The sequence below is a fragment of the Anneissia japonica genome, unplaced genomic scaffold (genome assembly GCF_011630105.1).
Source record: "Anneissia japonica isolate Jap-2015-1 unplaced genomic scaffold, ASM1163010v1 scaffold287600_len331809_cov165, whole genome shotgun sequence".
NCBI classification, from domain to species: Eukaryota; Metazoa; Echinodermata; class Crinoidea; order Comatulida; family Comatulidae; genus Anneissia; species Anneissia japonica.
The window spans coordinates 95,521-111,193 of NW_022703713.1; the positions used below are offsets into that span (position 1 = coordinate 95,521).

The 15,673-nt window shown below is 35.2% G+C and overlaps 3 protein-coding genes across 3 annotated transcripts in view; 2 read left to right on the forward strand and 1 right to left on the reverse strand.

Annotated features, from left to right (window-relative positions):
• LOC117104506 (protein NO VEIN-like) overlaps positions 1-3,320 on the forward strand; it is a 43,206-nt gene extending 39,886 nt beyond the window's left edge. Inside the window, exons 24-26 of the mRNA XM_033245357.1 lie at positions 273-404; positions 1,133-1,246; positions 1,985-3,320. Coding sequence (XP_033101248.1) covers positions 273-404; positions 1,133-1,246; positions 1,985-2,895 — 1,157 coding nt within the window. The 3' untranslated portion in view covers positions 2,896-3,320. The remainder of the gene's footprint in view (positions 1-272; positions 405-1,132; positions 1,247-1,984) is intronic.
• A 5,152-nt stretch (positions 3,321-8,472) lies between these two features.
• Positions 8,473-13,145, forward strand: LOC117104512 (NADH dehydrogenase [ubiquinone] iron-sulfur protein 4, mitochondrial-like). Its single transcript, XM_033245370.1, has 5 exons — positions 8,473-8,503; positions 8,768-8,949; positions 9,381-9,601; positions 11,118-11,191; positions 12,705-13,145. The coding sequence occupies exons 1-5, from the start codon at positions 8,473-8,475 to the stop codon at positions 12,809-12,811; spliced, it is 615 nt and encodes a 204-aa protein (XP_033101261.1). The 3' UTR covers positions 12,812-13,145.
• Positions 13,146-14,060: 915 nt separating this feature from the next.
• Positions 14,061-15,673, reverse strand: part of LOC117104516 — an 11,681-nt gene continuing 10,068 nt past the window's right edge. Inside the window, exons 3-4 of the mRNA XM_033245374.1 lie at positions 14,755-14,885; positions 14,061-14,155 (exon numbers count right to left, since the gene is read on the reverse strand). Of these exons, the coding sequence (XP_033101265.1) occupies positions 14,091-14,155; positions 14,755-14,885 (196 nt within the window). The 3' untranslated portion in view covers positions 14,061-14,090. The remainder of the gene's footprint in view (positions 14,156-14,754; positions 14,886-15,673) is intronic.

Here is a 15,673-nt window from a genome sequence, read left to right on the forward strand (position 1 = left end):
GTTATTATCTTAAATCAGTGTTCAGGAATAATAACATTCTTTGCATCTTTATAATTTTTTTTTTTTTTTTTGGAATTTGTACATTATTCTGTGAATTTGAGATTGCAGTCTTATCTTCTGTTAAAATTTTTTTTTTAAATTGTAATACAGTACCCAATTAAATAGAACTTTTAACAATTTTACTGTATTCATTTGACAACTCTGCTGGGTGTCGAAATAGTACTGTATAAACAGGACAGTACTGTACGTTTATTTTGCATTACTTTCCGTAGTTCTCAAAACAGTGGTACCTGTGACTTCAGAAAATGAAAACACAACAAAAAACCTTGAAAAAAATGAAGATGGACCAGGCATCTACTGTTGGCCTCCTAAATCAAGTGCTTATGGAGTAGTAAAATCAGACAGTAAGTTCAATAGCATCTACAGTGTAGTCCAAAAACAACAAACCTTTGTTAAATCCTGAGTCTAAAATACTTTTATGGTGATTGGAAATTGCACTTTTGATATTTTAATTAATTAATTTGATACTGAATTAATTTGATGACTTGCAGTATAGTGCCTACTAGGGATTTTAGCCTAGTGATTATACTATTTTATTGAGCGAAATAGTTGATGGTTAAAGATGTACTATCAGTCAAAAGGACAGGTGAAGACTGTTCCTAAACATTTGAAATAATAGCTCAATCCAACGAGAATCAGATCGAAAAAAAAATAATAATTTCCCTAATTACCAGACATTGTTCTACAAATGATAACCAGTCAATTTAAGGATCTATGCAAAATATTACAGGAAAGTAATTTAACTGCCTGAAAAATTATGGGAGAATTTTTTTTAATTCATTTTTTGAATTTTAAGTTAATAATTTAGAAATTAAGCAATTCACATACTGTAAAAGCCCCTTTTAGCCTAACAGTATCTGTTACTTGGTCAACACAACCCATGTTAAAGATGAGCAGGAGAATACATTCACTATATTTAGATCAGGGCATAGCAAGGGAAATAGTATTTAATGAAATAACCAAATGTAGGCTGTTGGCTCATAACTATTAATTGTAACATTTTTTGTGATGTGTAAATCCTCGCCAAGGTCAAATTCCTACCAGTTTACATGTTTATATTTCATGTTTGCAGAGGCAAAGAATCCTTCCGAAGAAGAATCTTTGAAGCAGTGGCCACCACCTCTACCTGCTCAACCACTGATTGATGTCCCTCCAAGTCAACAGCATAATATCCCGAGAGAATTGGGTAAAACATTTTACATATTATATAAGACTTTAAGGGTTTAATTTTATTTGTCATTGACATACAGATGCAGTGCGAAGCATAAGTTTGGTGCAGTTGTTTACTCTGCCTTCACCAATAATGAATTTGGAACTTTGCGAAAGACCACTTAATCCTGAAAATGTGGTGAATTCAAGTGGTGACAGGAGCTGTGCCAGCGGGGGTCTCGGGCCTAGACCCCAGTCGTCCGACGCCAAGACAAGATCGCTGGACCAAAAATATTAACTTGCCAATCCAAATAATGTTATTGCCAATCCAAATAATGTTATTTTGATTGCAAGTCCCTGTATTGTGGTCTAAAAACTCTGCCCATCAATCCTGCAATGAATTTTTATTTGGGGACCCTGGCCAAACACCTAGTCGTACCCTTGGTTTGGACCCCATAGTTGGACCCTGTCAGCAAATTTCAGGAGCCACCGCTTACTTGCGGTAGCGTCTGAATCTCATTCCTTTCAACGTTTCTGACAGCACAACATAAACATTACTGATGCAAAGACAAGACTGTCCATCCTCCTATATTATTTGCAGCAAATTAGAACATGAATGAGCTGCTTGTGTGTGTGTATGTATGTATGTATGTATGTACTGTATATGTATATATAAATATATATATATGTTTATATATATATATATATATATATATATGTGTGTATATGTATATATATATGTTGTTTTTGTATTTATATGTATATTCTTCTATAGGCATACAAGATTTCAAGGCGATGGATAAACGACCACCTTCAGATTCACCCAATGACAGACAACTCGCCAATGACCATCAACTTACCGCAAATTCTGCTAGTAATGTTGACAATATCCGGTCAGATGTTACAAATAGATTTGGTATCAACACTTTACCAGACATGAGCCAAGGAGAACTTAATTCTACAGAGCTTGCAGGGAAAACATCAGCATATCCCACTTCACCAGGTACTGGTGTCAGTGTCACAGAGGGAACGTCAGCATATCCTACTTCACCAGGTGCAAGTTTTAATCTTGCAGAGGGAACATCAGCAAGATCCGGTGTCGACGGGCAATTCCAAACTCCACCAAATCCACACAGGATCGCATCTCTCAGTGGCACTCCAAAAAGTACTCCAAGAAGTACTCCAAAGTCATTCAGCGCATCACCACCAAGTGAGGTTCAGTTGATTGAGGAGGATATTACACCAGATCTTCTTGATTTGCCATTTTTTGAAGAAACTCAGATAAATGTTTCAAACCCAAGTGATGACATAGTAGGACGGTGGGGAGAAGAACTTGTGTACCATCTTTTAAAGAACCAATACATGGGCGACTCTAACATGAAGTGCACAGTTCGCTGGGCCAATGAACAAGACGAGACAGGTAATCCATATGACATAGAAATACATACAAACTATGAGGGCGGTGTTTGCATTGAATACGTTGAAGTTAAAGCGACAAATTCCTCTGAAAAGAAACACTTTCAGATTTCAGCGAATGAAGTAACATTTGCCCAGCAGAAAGCCCCACACTATCACTTGTACCGTGTGTATAATGCAGGCAAGAAAGACACTGTTAAAGTTTGTTCATTAAAGAACTTAAGTGAGAAAATGGTCAAAAAGCAAGTTGTATTACTCATGAAAATTTAAAGTTGTTAAAGATGAGTAAAACAAATCATAAAACATAATTTTTAAAGCAACTTGCTTATTTTGCAGTAACATACAAATTATCGACTTAAGCATAGAAATCATTGAATTTAAAAAATAGTGTACCATTTTTAAACTGTATAATTGTAATAAAAATAATAAAACAATTCCAGTGACTGGAAGTGTGTTTATCATCTTTTGCTGTAAAATGATGTGTAAACATATTTTTTAATACACTACTATAATCTCTATTTTTCTATTTCTAGGTTGATAATATTTTTGTTACTTCAAAATGGGCAATTTCAAAAATGATTTTTTTTGTTATTTTGCAAGGATCAATACATCTTTAATTTATCTTATCTTTTTTTTTTTATGTGCTGTAATTGCAGCATTTACATTTTGCTAGTATTTAAGTTTACTGAAACTTTCCAACATTATGTAGAAAATATTACAATTTTCCTACCGAACCAGAAATCAAATCAGTATACTGTATAAGAATCATGTTTGCGAATTTCGGTAGGTTCCAATTTTCTCTGAATTGTAAAATTTAAACAGCTTCTCTTATGTCTTGCAAATTCTGCGAATGACTCATTGTAAATCTAGCATTTCGTAAGATGTACTTGCACGTATTGTAACATTATTCCACATTACCATTCCCAATCCATTTATATCTCTGTGTGTTTACAATAACAATCTATCGCCTGTTCAAGGTTATGTATGTATCTATATACTATAGTGAGTTTAAGATGCGTTTTTGACAACTATATTATTGTAATGTACAACCAGAGTTAATATATATTTCTCTCTATTTGTGCAGTTTTGTAAACACCCGAATATATTTTTAAGCTTACATATGAACTCGGATCAATTTCTGGCTTCTGACAAAATACAATTTTTGTTATTAATCGCGGTTCAAATAATTCAGTAAAGGAGTAGGACGGTGGGGAGAAGAACTTGTGTACCATCTTTTAAAGAACCAATACATGGGTGACTCTAACATGAAGTGCACAGTTCGCTGGCCAATGAACAAGACGAGACAGGTAATCCATATGACATAGAAATACATACAAACTATGAGGGCGGTGTTTGCATTGAATACGTTGAAGTTAAAGCGACTAATTCCTCTGAAAAGAATCACTTTCAGATTTCAGCGAATGAAGTAACATTTGCCCAGCAGAAAGCCCTACACTATCACTTGTACCGTGTATATAATGCAGGGAAGAAAGACACTGTTAAAGTTTGTTCATTAAAGAACTTAAAGTGAGAAAATGGTCAAAAAGCAAGTTGTATTACTCATGAAAATTTAAAGTTGTTAAAGATGAGTAAAACAAATCATAAAACATAATTTTTAAATCAACTTGCTTATTTTGCAGTAACATACAAATTATCAACTTAAGCATAGAAATTATTGAATTTAAAAAATAGTGTACCATTTTTAAACTGTATAATTGTAATAAAAATAATAAAACAATTCCAGTGACTGGAAGTGTGTTTATCATCTTTTGCTGTAAAATGATGTGTAAACATATTTTTTAATACACTACTATAATCTCTATTTTTCTATTTCTAGGTTGATAATATTTTTGTTACTTCAAAATGGGCAATTTCAAAAATGATTTTTTTTTTTGTTATTTTGCAAGGATCAATACATCTTTAATTTATCTTATCTTTTTTTTTTATGTGCTGTAATTGCAGCATTTACATTTTGCTAGTATTTAAGTTTACTGAAACTTTCCAACATTATGTAGAAAATATTACAATTTTTGTTTAGATGTTAGATTATTAAGTAAGCGACTATACACTTTTGACCAAGTAAACGCATGTTAGCCTATATTTTATGCAGCCAAGTTTGGTTGTCTTGTCTTTATTATATCAATAGAATAGAATATTTTCTAAAGCACTTTTGTTTAAAAAAAAAATGATTTCACTGCATGCATGAATAAGTGAGCTTCATTGTTAACACATTGGAACCATCACCTAAGAAAATCCAGTACCAGGGGTCTGATATCCAAGGCGAGAATTTTTTATACCTTGCTTTCAAACCTGGCGCCTGCCTATAATGATGTTTTTTAATAAAAATAAAATTTATTTTTGACCAGTTAGCGCACCCGTTGATTTCTGTGCACTCTACAGTAGTAAACGAAGCATACCTCCCCTCAGATCAAAGGCCTCTATCGGGACTATGCTCCCTCCCCCAGCAAAAGCATCCTGAATCCGCACCAGTGAAGGTCAAATATAAATTATATTAGGCCCAATATACCTATTAAAATAATTTATACTGTATGTCGATGATTTGAATATAATGAAAATGTATAACAGATGTATAATTAGCCATGACGACGGTGATTCATTATTTTCCATGTTACAGTACCATTTTAGCAGCACTTGTTGGCAATTTGAATTAGACCCATAGTGAATTTGGTGTTTGATATTCTGTATGTACGTGATTGTACAGTAATTATCAACAGTTGTGAACCAAGTCAAATCAATTTATAAGTCATTTATACATTTCCATTAAGATTGGTAGTATATAAGGCACTACACTCACATAAGTAATTCGTTTAAATCCAAGGCCCGGAGAAAAACTAAAATTTTGTTGGTATGTTTTATTTACAAATGAGTATTCTAAAACACTCAAGTGTTTGATGCCAAACTCAAAACTGCTAATAAGGTAAGAGGTCTTTGAAAATCTGAAAAATGGTCGAGGAGGGGTTGCTTTGCTCCCTTCCACCCACCTTCCCCTCGTTTTTTTTTTGTAAAAAAAAAAATATTTTTTAAGCCTACCGAACCAAAAATCAAATCAGTATACTGTATAAGAATCACGTTTGCGTTCTGCACATCAGAAACGCGGGCCGAATTTCGGTTGGTTCCATTTTTCCTGAATTGTAAAATTTAAACAGTCTTGCAAATTCTGCGAATGACTCATTGTAAATCTAGCATTTCGTAAGATGTACTTGCACGTATTGTAACATTATTCCATATCATTATTCCAAATCAATTTTCATCTGTGTGTGTTTACAATAACAATCTGTCGCCTGTTCAAGGTTATGTATGTATCTATATACTATAGTGAGTTTAAGATGCGTTTTTGACAACTATATTATTGTACTGTACAACCAGAGTTAATATATGTTTCTCTCCAGTTATGCACCCGAATATATTTTTAAGCTTACATATGAACTCGATCAATTTCTGGCTTCTGACAAAATACAATTTTTGTTATTAATCGCGGTTCAAATAATTCAGTAAAAATATCTTGGGTTTGATTTTGGATACATTTGTAGAACTGTTTTCGATGCCTTAATAAAAGTGTGTAGTGTACGCATTTGATTTCGAGTGCAATTCTTATTTTACACGTTATTGGTGGATTCAAGGGCAACTCCCGGCCTGGGGCCCCTACTTTTTTTTGGAATTGGGAAAAAGAAAAAAATATTCAATACTGCTTTTATTATAAGTCTGAGAGTGCCATTTAGAAATGCCATAACATTTTGTACTTCACCTCAGCCACGAAAACCGTGGTTTAAAAATTCCTTTTGAAAGGTCCCTTCCTGGGGCTCCTTCTGTTTTGAATATTTCAAATTCTGCCACCTCATACAAAAAGTAATCGGGTATTGAGAGCACAAAAAAGGGAAACATGCCAACTTAACTTGGCCCCTAGGCTCAAATTCAATCAAACAGTAGGTCGACATCAGTACTAGAAATTAAACGATTGATCTTACAGCGACGACACTCATCGATGTTTCTTGTATTCTTAAGGTGGAGAAATGGCCTGGAACACACAAACGAATGTATATTCTATGCAGTATTCAGTATTATTTGCAGTTTTTGAACAGGATAAACTTTCAGTTTGCCCAGAGATATATTTTGCGTTCAGAATAGGCAATTCGAATGGATTTTTATTTTTAGTTCATGACGACAGTATACATATCAATGACCATGAAAAGTATCCACGGGGAAAATTCTGAGCCCAGGATTGTAACGACATACTGTAATTACATTTACCAACCACAAAGGTGCACAACAAGACAACAAAATTGACCGACACAGAAAAGGTTAACAGTCCAAATTTCAGAGTTGTAGACTCGGTCAACGTAATCTCTGAACAATCCTATTGCCCCTTGAGCATCATCGGGTTTACTGCAACTACTAGGCCTTATTATTTTTGTTTTTCTAGCATATAGACCACAGTTGGCACATATGTGGGCCTCCGTGGTTGTTTTAATATTGTCAATGTAAAATAAATTACTTGTTGAGCGTAATGTAGAGAGCAGCTTAGCTCAGTCGGCTAATCTGGTGGTAGCCACTGTGTGTGCGCTGAACCGTGGAGATCTCTAGGTCCCGGTTCAATTCCCATCACTGCCTCTCCTTGTGTTTCAGCTAGAGGGCTGAAATATAGGTTACATAGCGCACCGTCTTTCGGATGAGACGTTTAAGCCGTGGTCCCGTGTGCATTTATGACCCATGTGCATGTTAAAGAACACAGTACACTCTTCGGAAAAGAGTAGGGGATTTTCTCCCGGTGTGCTGTCCAATCACCACCAGAAGGGCCCCTGGAAATAAGTCTCCTTCTAGACTTTCGTGGGCTATCTTTTGTGTTTACACCGAATAAATCCAATCCAATCCAAAAGCAATTGCATATATTATTGTGCAGGCTATCTAAAGGTACAGTATCGTATGTCTATCTTATTTATCCGTTTGTGAAACCGGGAATACCACCGAAATGTAAAACGCCCCAGAGGAAGACCAAAAACCACATAGTCCTAGATACAAACAAAATAAGGACTTGCATCAACTTTAAACTAAACACTGCTGAAACACGTCGATAAAGCCTGTAAAAAGTGAATACGTAATTTCTCACTAAGTTGCTTGAAACTGGGCATGTGGCATAAGCTATTATTAGTAAGAATGATGGAAAAGGATCCAATATAAGCATGTTCTTTAAGAAAGTATTGTATTACATACTCCAAGTACTGAGCTGAGTATGAAAATCTAACTGTGTTTTTTTTTAAAGGTTAATAACGAACATAATCAGCATATTTTCGTATTCCCCTCCCCCATTATCCCCTCCTTTATTTTAAACTTGATCATACCTATAGCCTATGCCAATTCAAGCAGCATTATTTAGTCAGAAATTACGTTGACCTATAATACGTAGGCCTATTCACTTTTTTTTTCAAATAAAAATGTTGGCTGGGAAGTGAAGGCAAAAATTAAAAGCCCTCAGCAAAAGTTAAACGGATTCAAATAGCATCCATGTTTCTCTGAAAATTGATTTAATCGGGGATTTAATTGATTAAAATGACCAAGGAGGTACTACTCCTAGCTTGAATGATTTGTAGTCATGGCACCGGCACTGTACTTGATTTTTTATCATCAGAAAATTATGCAAAACGCCCTCTAGCAGTTATGCGAAGAGTTCGTTTAAGAGAGTTTTCCTTCCATTGTTGGCTTTGGCTATAATCATCATTATTATTGCTGTTTAAAGACAGCATATTTGATCAATTTTCAAGGGTCTGTATTTAAAAATTGAAAGATTTCATAATTTTGACTCTGGTCAAAAAAGTTTTATTTGTGCAAATAATGGCAGCAAGTCTGTCTTTGAGAGCACACTGTGATATCCACAGATGGCAACAATACTTTTTTTCCACAAAAATGTATCTCATATATACACCATAACAATGCCCCACTTTGAATATACTGCCCCCTCGATTAAACGCCCATTCCAGAACTTCATTTGGAATAAACGCCTCTCTCGAATAAACTTGTTTTGGGCTTTTTTCCCTTGAATAAATGCCCCCCCCCCCCCAACAAAATTACTAATGGAAGCAAAATCATTCTCAACACTTTCTATTACATTGATGTTCTATTTAATCAGGGTTCCCAAGTCTCCCGGAACTTTCAGGAGTCTCTCAGAAATCGGGATGTTCTCCTGCACTCCCTGCAAACAAGCAAGAATCTACCGGAAATAAACCATCTCCAGCAAACTCATTATTTTCACATGAATTCACTGCTTTATTATCAATTGTCTCAAAGAAGTCTGAGCCAATGGGTCTGAGAGTGCTATTTCCAGCCATTTAGAGGTGCCATAATGATAAATTGCTTTACCTCAGCTCCAACCATGGTGGGGCAGGGGTGGTAAAGATCTTTCATCTGTGAAAGTCCTAGACCACCACCCCCCCCCCCCCCCCCACAAAAAAACAAAAAAACAAAAAAAAACCCTTCAGTTTTGAATTCTTGGATCTGCCACTGCAAATCTCCCAGAAATGGTTTCTTCCATCTTGGGACTCCTGCTTTAGAGTAACAGTAAGGCAGAGATTTATGGTTTAGGATGGCCCATAAAAATTGGACCTTAATATTAGAGATTAGGGCAAACAATAATTTAGTTTGGATTGGCAAATAATGTTTTTTGTGTGACCAAAGTTCATCTTGTTAATGTGACTCCCGCTCGTCTTGCACCGTCACTGTTCCTATGATCTAGTTATGCATAGCAAATTCACCTTACAGTATCGCACTTGTTTTATTGTTTTACACAGACTGACATTCGGGCAGTTTCTGGAATTCCAGAGGAGCATATCAAGACACGAAGAGTGAGGATCTTTGTCCCAGCCCCGGCTGCTACCCAGTCAGGAACAAATGACACCCATTGCTGGAAACTTGAATTTGAAACACGGGAGCGATGGGAAAATCCTTTAATGGGCTGGACTTCCTCGTAAGTTTCAACTAACCACTATAAAGCTATCTCAATATATTTTGATGTTCATGTAAAGCCCCTAATCAAATTGTTTCTTCAATATTTGTTTCCTGGTCGCCAAAGAAAATGTAGTTCTGTAATACTTTCACATCTGGATGCACAACGCATGACATTTTTGGTACACAGTGATGCTTATTCTTGTAGCATGTTGTTGATTTGGTTGCAATTGAGTGGAGCAAGGCTAATTAATTAAAGCCCTGTTCACACTATAACAATTTTATTTGACAAAAACATGTGACATGCCTATTATGGTCACATTATGACATATACAGACACATCATTAGGCAAAAAAAAAAATGTTGTGTTGCCCTCCGCGACTGACCGAAATTTTCCAAAAAAATCGGGTCAGCATTTTTTTTTTTTTTTTTGAAATTTTGTTTTTAAGTACAAATTCGAGAAATACCACTTCCGAAATTAACATTTAGAACATAGAATCTAAAACAGACATGTATTTTTATCAATGTTGAGCCATATTACAGTATATGCACACGTAAAATCGGTAGAATAGAAGGCATAATTTTGAAAACCGAGCGCAATGACGATACATGCACACAACATCGGATCTCTCGGGCTGAGCTGTCAAGACACGACCAGATCTAGGCCTGGGCATAACCTATTCTTTACTACTGTACAACTAGTGGTTGCTTAATCAAAAATCGTATCATTACCTTATGGTATATTGGACAATAAATAAAAGCAGACTTAGGTCTAGCCATCGCTTTAAAACCGGTACATAGCTAGACATTTTCGGCTTCGTTACAGTTTTAGGCCAACAATAAACAAAATATTTTTCTTTTTTTTTTTCTCGAAGTCTACTTTGATTTTATTACATAGAGGGTGCTTGGTTAGACATTTTTCATAGCCACAGTATGGTTTTGCTCGACCTGCCCGTGCGTGATCGTGTGGATCGGATACACATTATTAATTTACGTTTCGAAGCCAAATAAATCTTCCTTTAAACTGATTTATTTTTGTTAAATTTATTTCAATATACACTTGGTTAACATTTATTCCATCATTACTTTGAATACTTTTTGTTTGTCAAGCTTTCCATCGTTCTATTGTGGTGCCTATGAGCTACAAACCCTTATTAAGCCTAGGGTTTTCATATTAGGGACTGCAGTTTCAGGCCTATCCTATTTCAGGATTCATTATTACTATAAAAAAAAATTAAAAAAAATAAAAAAATTAGATTCTTATCACACAGTGCTGACAGTAACCAAATCATCTGATGTATTTCCCCTGACCTAAGTAATTACAGGCAGGATTAAAGATGTTCTCGTTTATGACTAAAATTTGCAACCTAGTGAATAATGTTGAATGAATGATTGATTATTTTTATAACTTATGTGTATAATTCACCCCAATGAAAATGTTGAATGAATGATTGATTATTTTTATAACTTATGTGTATAATTCACCCCAATGAAAATGTTGAATGAATGATTGATTATTTTTATAACTTATATTGCAGAGGTGATCCATTGTCAAATATAGGTATATCATTCGATTCTAAAGAGCAGGCTATTAGCTTTGCCGAAAAAAATGGTAAGTTTATTACACATTAAGTTAAAATATTAACCAGACATTTTTTTCTATCATGAGAAAACAGCAATTTTGAAACATAGTTCCATTTGATTTACCCAACAAAAGCTTTTGTAAATTCATGAAGCCATGTTCATTGGATATGTGAAGAACCCATAGAGATATAATAAGAATACTAGAGCGCTAACCGCGATGTATTCGATGTTCGAAATATGCAGAGCTGTGTGTGTGTACCATCCAAGAGGGCTGTCATAGATTTAGCCAATCAAATTTCGCTAAGCACTATCGTTTGCAATTGCGCCCTCAATTTACCCAGAAAGTTTATGGTGTATGGGTTTAATATCCACGATTTTATTTTATTTATTTTTTTTTTAAATTTTTGAATAAGATGCTCTACTTGGCCTCTTTTTTGGCTACGATAGTTCAATAATTTGTGATTATCAATACTAATTATCATTAATGAAATAATAGTCAGCCAGAGGGCTTATTTATGGTAATTATATGTGTACTAAGCCTGAAGGTGGCGCTTTCCTACGGCGGCCATCTTGGATGGTACACATACATAACTCTGCATTGCTTCGCCATCTTGTCAGCACTCTAGTGTTTTAATAGCTCTATGGAAGAACCATGGGATAGGATGACTGGTTTACAACCATGTGACATCATTTTGATATACCATGGAACACATGACAGTGTGATCAGTGTGCAAGTATAGGAAAAGGCAATGTAATGGCCGCGAAAACAACCCCCCCCTGTTGACGTGAGAAATTAATGGCAAGGAAAGTCAATACCATTGTTCAGAATAGCGTTTATTTACTTATCCTAGCGTTTTAGCATTGTATGCTTTGAAATTTATGTGATCCTTCGTAAACCTTAGCTACTGTAGCCTTAAAACTGTAGCGTAGTGTAGTTCGTGGGTCGAAGACTCTCATGCATACCTAAAAAGGCGGTAAATGTGCAGGGGCCTAGGCCTTTCATTTGTCAAAAAATCAATGTTTGTGGCCACTATCTTTCGAGCATTAGCAGACCATTAAAGTTAAAATTCAGAAGATCAATTTAGTATAGTTTGCTGGGAATTATGATGATCTTTACAGCAATGACAACACCGCTGTGCCAGTCCATTGTTTACATCCAACACCCAAGTTAGGTCATGAAACTTCCATCACCGAATCTGTCTATTGCTTTAATTTAACTGCTGTTTCTCTGACCTATTTTTTGCATGTTGTGAAATTTCACACTGTATGTGCATATTGATGATAATATATCTAATTTTAAGTAAATGGAAGATACTTCTGGAAAAATTTTTTATGTTTTTAAAAGTTTTGAAAATGAAAAACACAACATCTGGGTTGAGAGCCTAAGTTGCAGTCACTACAACAACCATTCCCATTGAAATCCTACTGTATCATAACACACGTACAGTATTTGAAAGCCATGCACCATTATCCATGTATATTATGCTTTTAATTAATCAGAACAACTATAACTACAGTACTCCAATTTAATTTTATTTCAGGATGGTGGTATGAAGTTGATGAACCAGTACCTAAAAAACCAGTAAAGCCTAAGTCTTACGGAGCTAACTTCTCGTGGGGAAAGAGAACACGAACATCTACTAAATAAATATAAACTTTATGCCAGATTATATAATGCCAGTATCATATGGAGTGTTTCAGATGAAGTTCAAACCCTGCTCGCATGCATTGTCTCAAAATTGGGGAAAACAGCAAATGTGTCGCAATTAATCAAGTAGCAATGAAGAGGCAAATGATTGTAAAGCAATGTTTGCTTTGCTGAGTGTCTTTGTTTTTGCTATGGATTTGTACTGTAGAAGAATGTTCAAAGGGTTGACATTCTAGCAATTGTAATTACAGTATTTGTAAATTCAGTAGATTCAAGCGCCATGTGTTACAGTAATTATTCCAAGTAAAAATTAATAATTATTGATTTTCTGGTTACATTTTTTATTTTATTGTCTTGTTTGTTCAATTTAGCCCCAATAATTTAGATCTGGTAGAAACATTCTTCTCACCCCTACTTTGTGACTGATCATTTGGCTTAGTCACTGTTTATTGTGCTGAAGACCCAGGCTCAAACTCTGCCTGCAACTGCTATTTATTGAGTCCGATCACTTGTCTCCTAGAATAATCCTCATATGAGAGATAGGTAAGCGGCATAGCTAGGCGGAATGGGCCCCAGTGCAAGATTAATTTAATGTGAAGTGTCAACCGAGGGCGGGAGACCGGAGTATAGCTAGGGAGAGGGGATGCTGAGAGCTGTCAGTTTCCCCCAGTGGGGTAGAGGGAATCCCATAAGCTGGCCTCTAATAATAATAATATGTCGTTCTTATATAGCGCTTAATACCTTAACAAAGCCCGGAAATATCACATGCATAATTAAAAGATAAATGTCCTTCACTTTAGTAATCGGGGCTGGCTTGAACAGTAAGCATATTTGTAGTGATAGTCCAACCTCCAAAATTGTATGTATAGTTTATTGTTATTTTATATTTATACCTATAAACATTTTCAAAATTAGTGGTAATTATTACTAAAATTAAGGATTGCCGAAAAGGTTAAAATGTACATAGTGCAATACAAAAAGAAGCACATGGTGAATTTTTGTTCTAAAGACAATGTGATGCGAACAATGTTAAATTTATACAATTCATAGGTAATGATATATATTTATTTTAAAAGTAATATAAATATGAGAAAAAGTGTTCCTGCCACAGCTGGTGTGGTTCCGACGGCCCTGGCCGATTACATCGTGGACCATTATGCAGTGCAACATACACATTGAAAACACACTAGCAATTGTGTAGCGATTTTATGGGAACCAGGCTTAACGTATGGTGGACTAATGTTTTTTAAATAGTGAGTATATCCTGTGTGTTCAGCCATTATGGAATATATTTATATTTCCAGATAAAGTGTGCGTCATTTTCTGGATATGTAGAGTCAACACCTGTAATGAAAAACATTTCATCAATTAAGTCAAACCGACAATGATAAATTTATGATTAATTGGTATTACTATAAATGCTATAACAAAAATGTATGTATAGCATATAAATATGCACTGCGTCCCCTAGTAAGGATTTGAACCTAAGATCTTCCAGTTAAAGTTCGGATACTCTACCAACTGAGCTAAGCGGTATACATCCTTAGATTTCCAATTAGGATCCGATTTTCTTCTTTCAATGTTTTGTGTAATATGCAATGAATTCATAAAAGCACACGACCGTAACTTTGGTATGGAAATATAAATTTAAATATAAAGAAATTTGGCCATCATTTTAAGTAATCAATAAATAGGGAGGAAATTCCTTTCTCCTCTTTGCATGAAATGGAAGTTTTTTAAACGTGAAATCAAAAACTTCCTTATCTGTGATAACATGCAGCCCTCATCAATGTGTCCATATTGGTATGGAAATATAAATTTAAATATAAAGAAATTTGGCCATCATTTTAAGTAATCAATAAATAGGGAGGAAATTCCTTTCTCCTCTTTGAATCTGCCAGGTTGTGATAGTGCAATCCAATTTAAAGTCCCATTATATTTACCACATGGTAGACGAGTGTCGGTCTCCGCATCATACACCATCCAATAGTAATTGTTGTCATTATAGTTGTTCTCGACTCCGTTGATGGAAGTTATGAAGTGTCCATATTGCTCATTGTAGATTGTTTCAAATCTATAATATTACAGATATAGTAACAGCATGAAATGGAAGTTTTTTAAACGTGAAATCAAAAACTTCCTTATCTGTGATAACATGCAGCCCTCATCAATGTTCTTAATGTTACTGTAAATGTGGAACAACACATAATTACGTCGAAATGCGTGATCATAGACTTATCGATCCCTACACAGTTAGATGGAACATTAATAGAATATGTTGAGGATTATGTTGCTTTCATTAGATTTGTTTGCCGTCATTTAGGGGGCGTTTATTTGAGAGAGGCGTTTATTCCAAATGAAGCTCTAGAGGTGGCGTTTATTCGAATAAATACGGTAATTTTTCTGTGATAAATATTTGTGATTTGACGATAAAGGCTTGAGATCCTATAGAAGAATACGACATAGCCCAATGGACTTTTCCGCTAAGCCCCGCCCCTTGGATAATGTTGCTAAGGTCCCGAAAGACGACACAAGTGCTCCATGGTTAACCATGGTTAAACCATGGAGGTATTATTGAGAAGGAGATCACTCGGCAACAGATCCCTTTGACGCGACAAACCTATGTGTTCCCCGCTTTTGGATCGCGCGCGGGCGTATTACCCTATAATTCACATTTTTTCGTTAGCAACAACTTGGCAACGACAGGCATTTATACGCTTCCAGCAGAGCAGTTGTGCAATAAAACTTTTGATTTTAACCCATTAAATATCTTTATAATGAACAATGTTCCCCTGATTAGATTTTTTTCGGGCTTTTGGTATGTTATTATTTGTATATTTCAGGAACGGATTCCGTAAAATA

Excerpts from the sequence above, each read along its gene's own strand:
- LOC117104512 (XM_033245370.1), top strand. The coding sequence starts at position 8,473 with ATGGCAGCAAGTCTGTCTTTGAGAGCACACT. Across the intron at positions 8,950-9,380 it reads CTGAGCCAATGGGTCTGAGA|CAAATTCACCTTACAGTATC; the intron begins GTGCTATTTCCA and ends AGTTATGCATAG. Across the intron at positions 9,602-11,117 it reads TTAATGGGCTGGACTTCCTC|AGGTGATCCATTGTCAAATA; the intron begins GTAAGTTTCAAC and ends CTTATATTGCAG.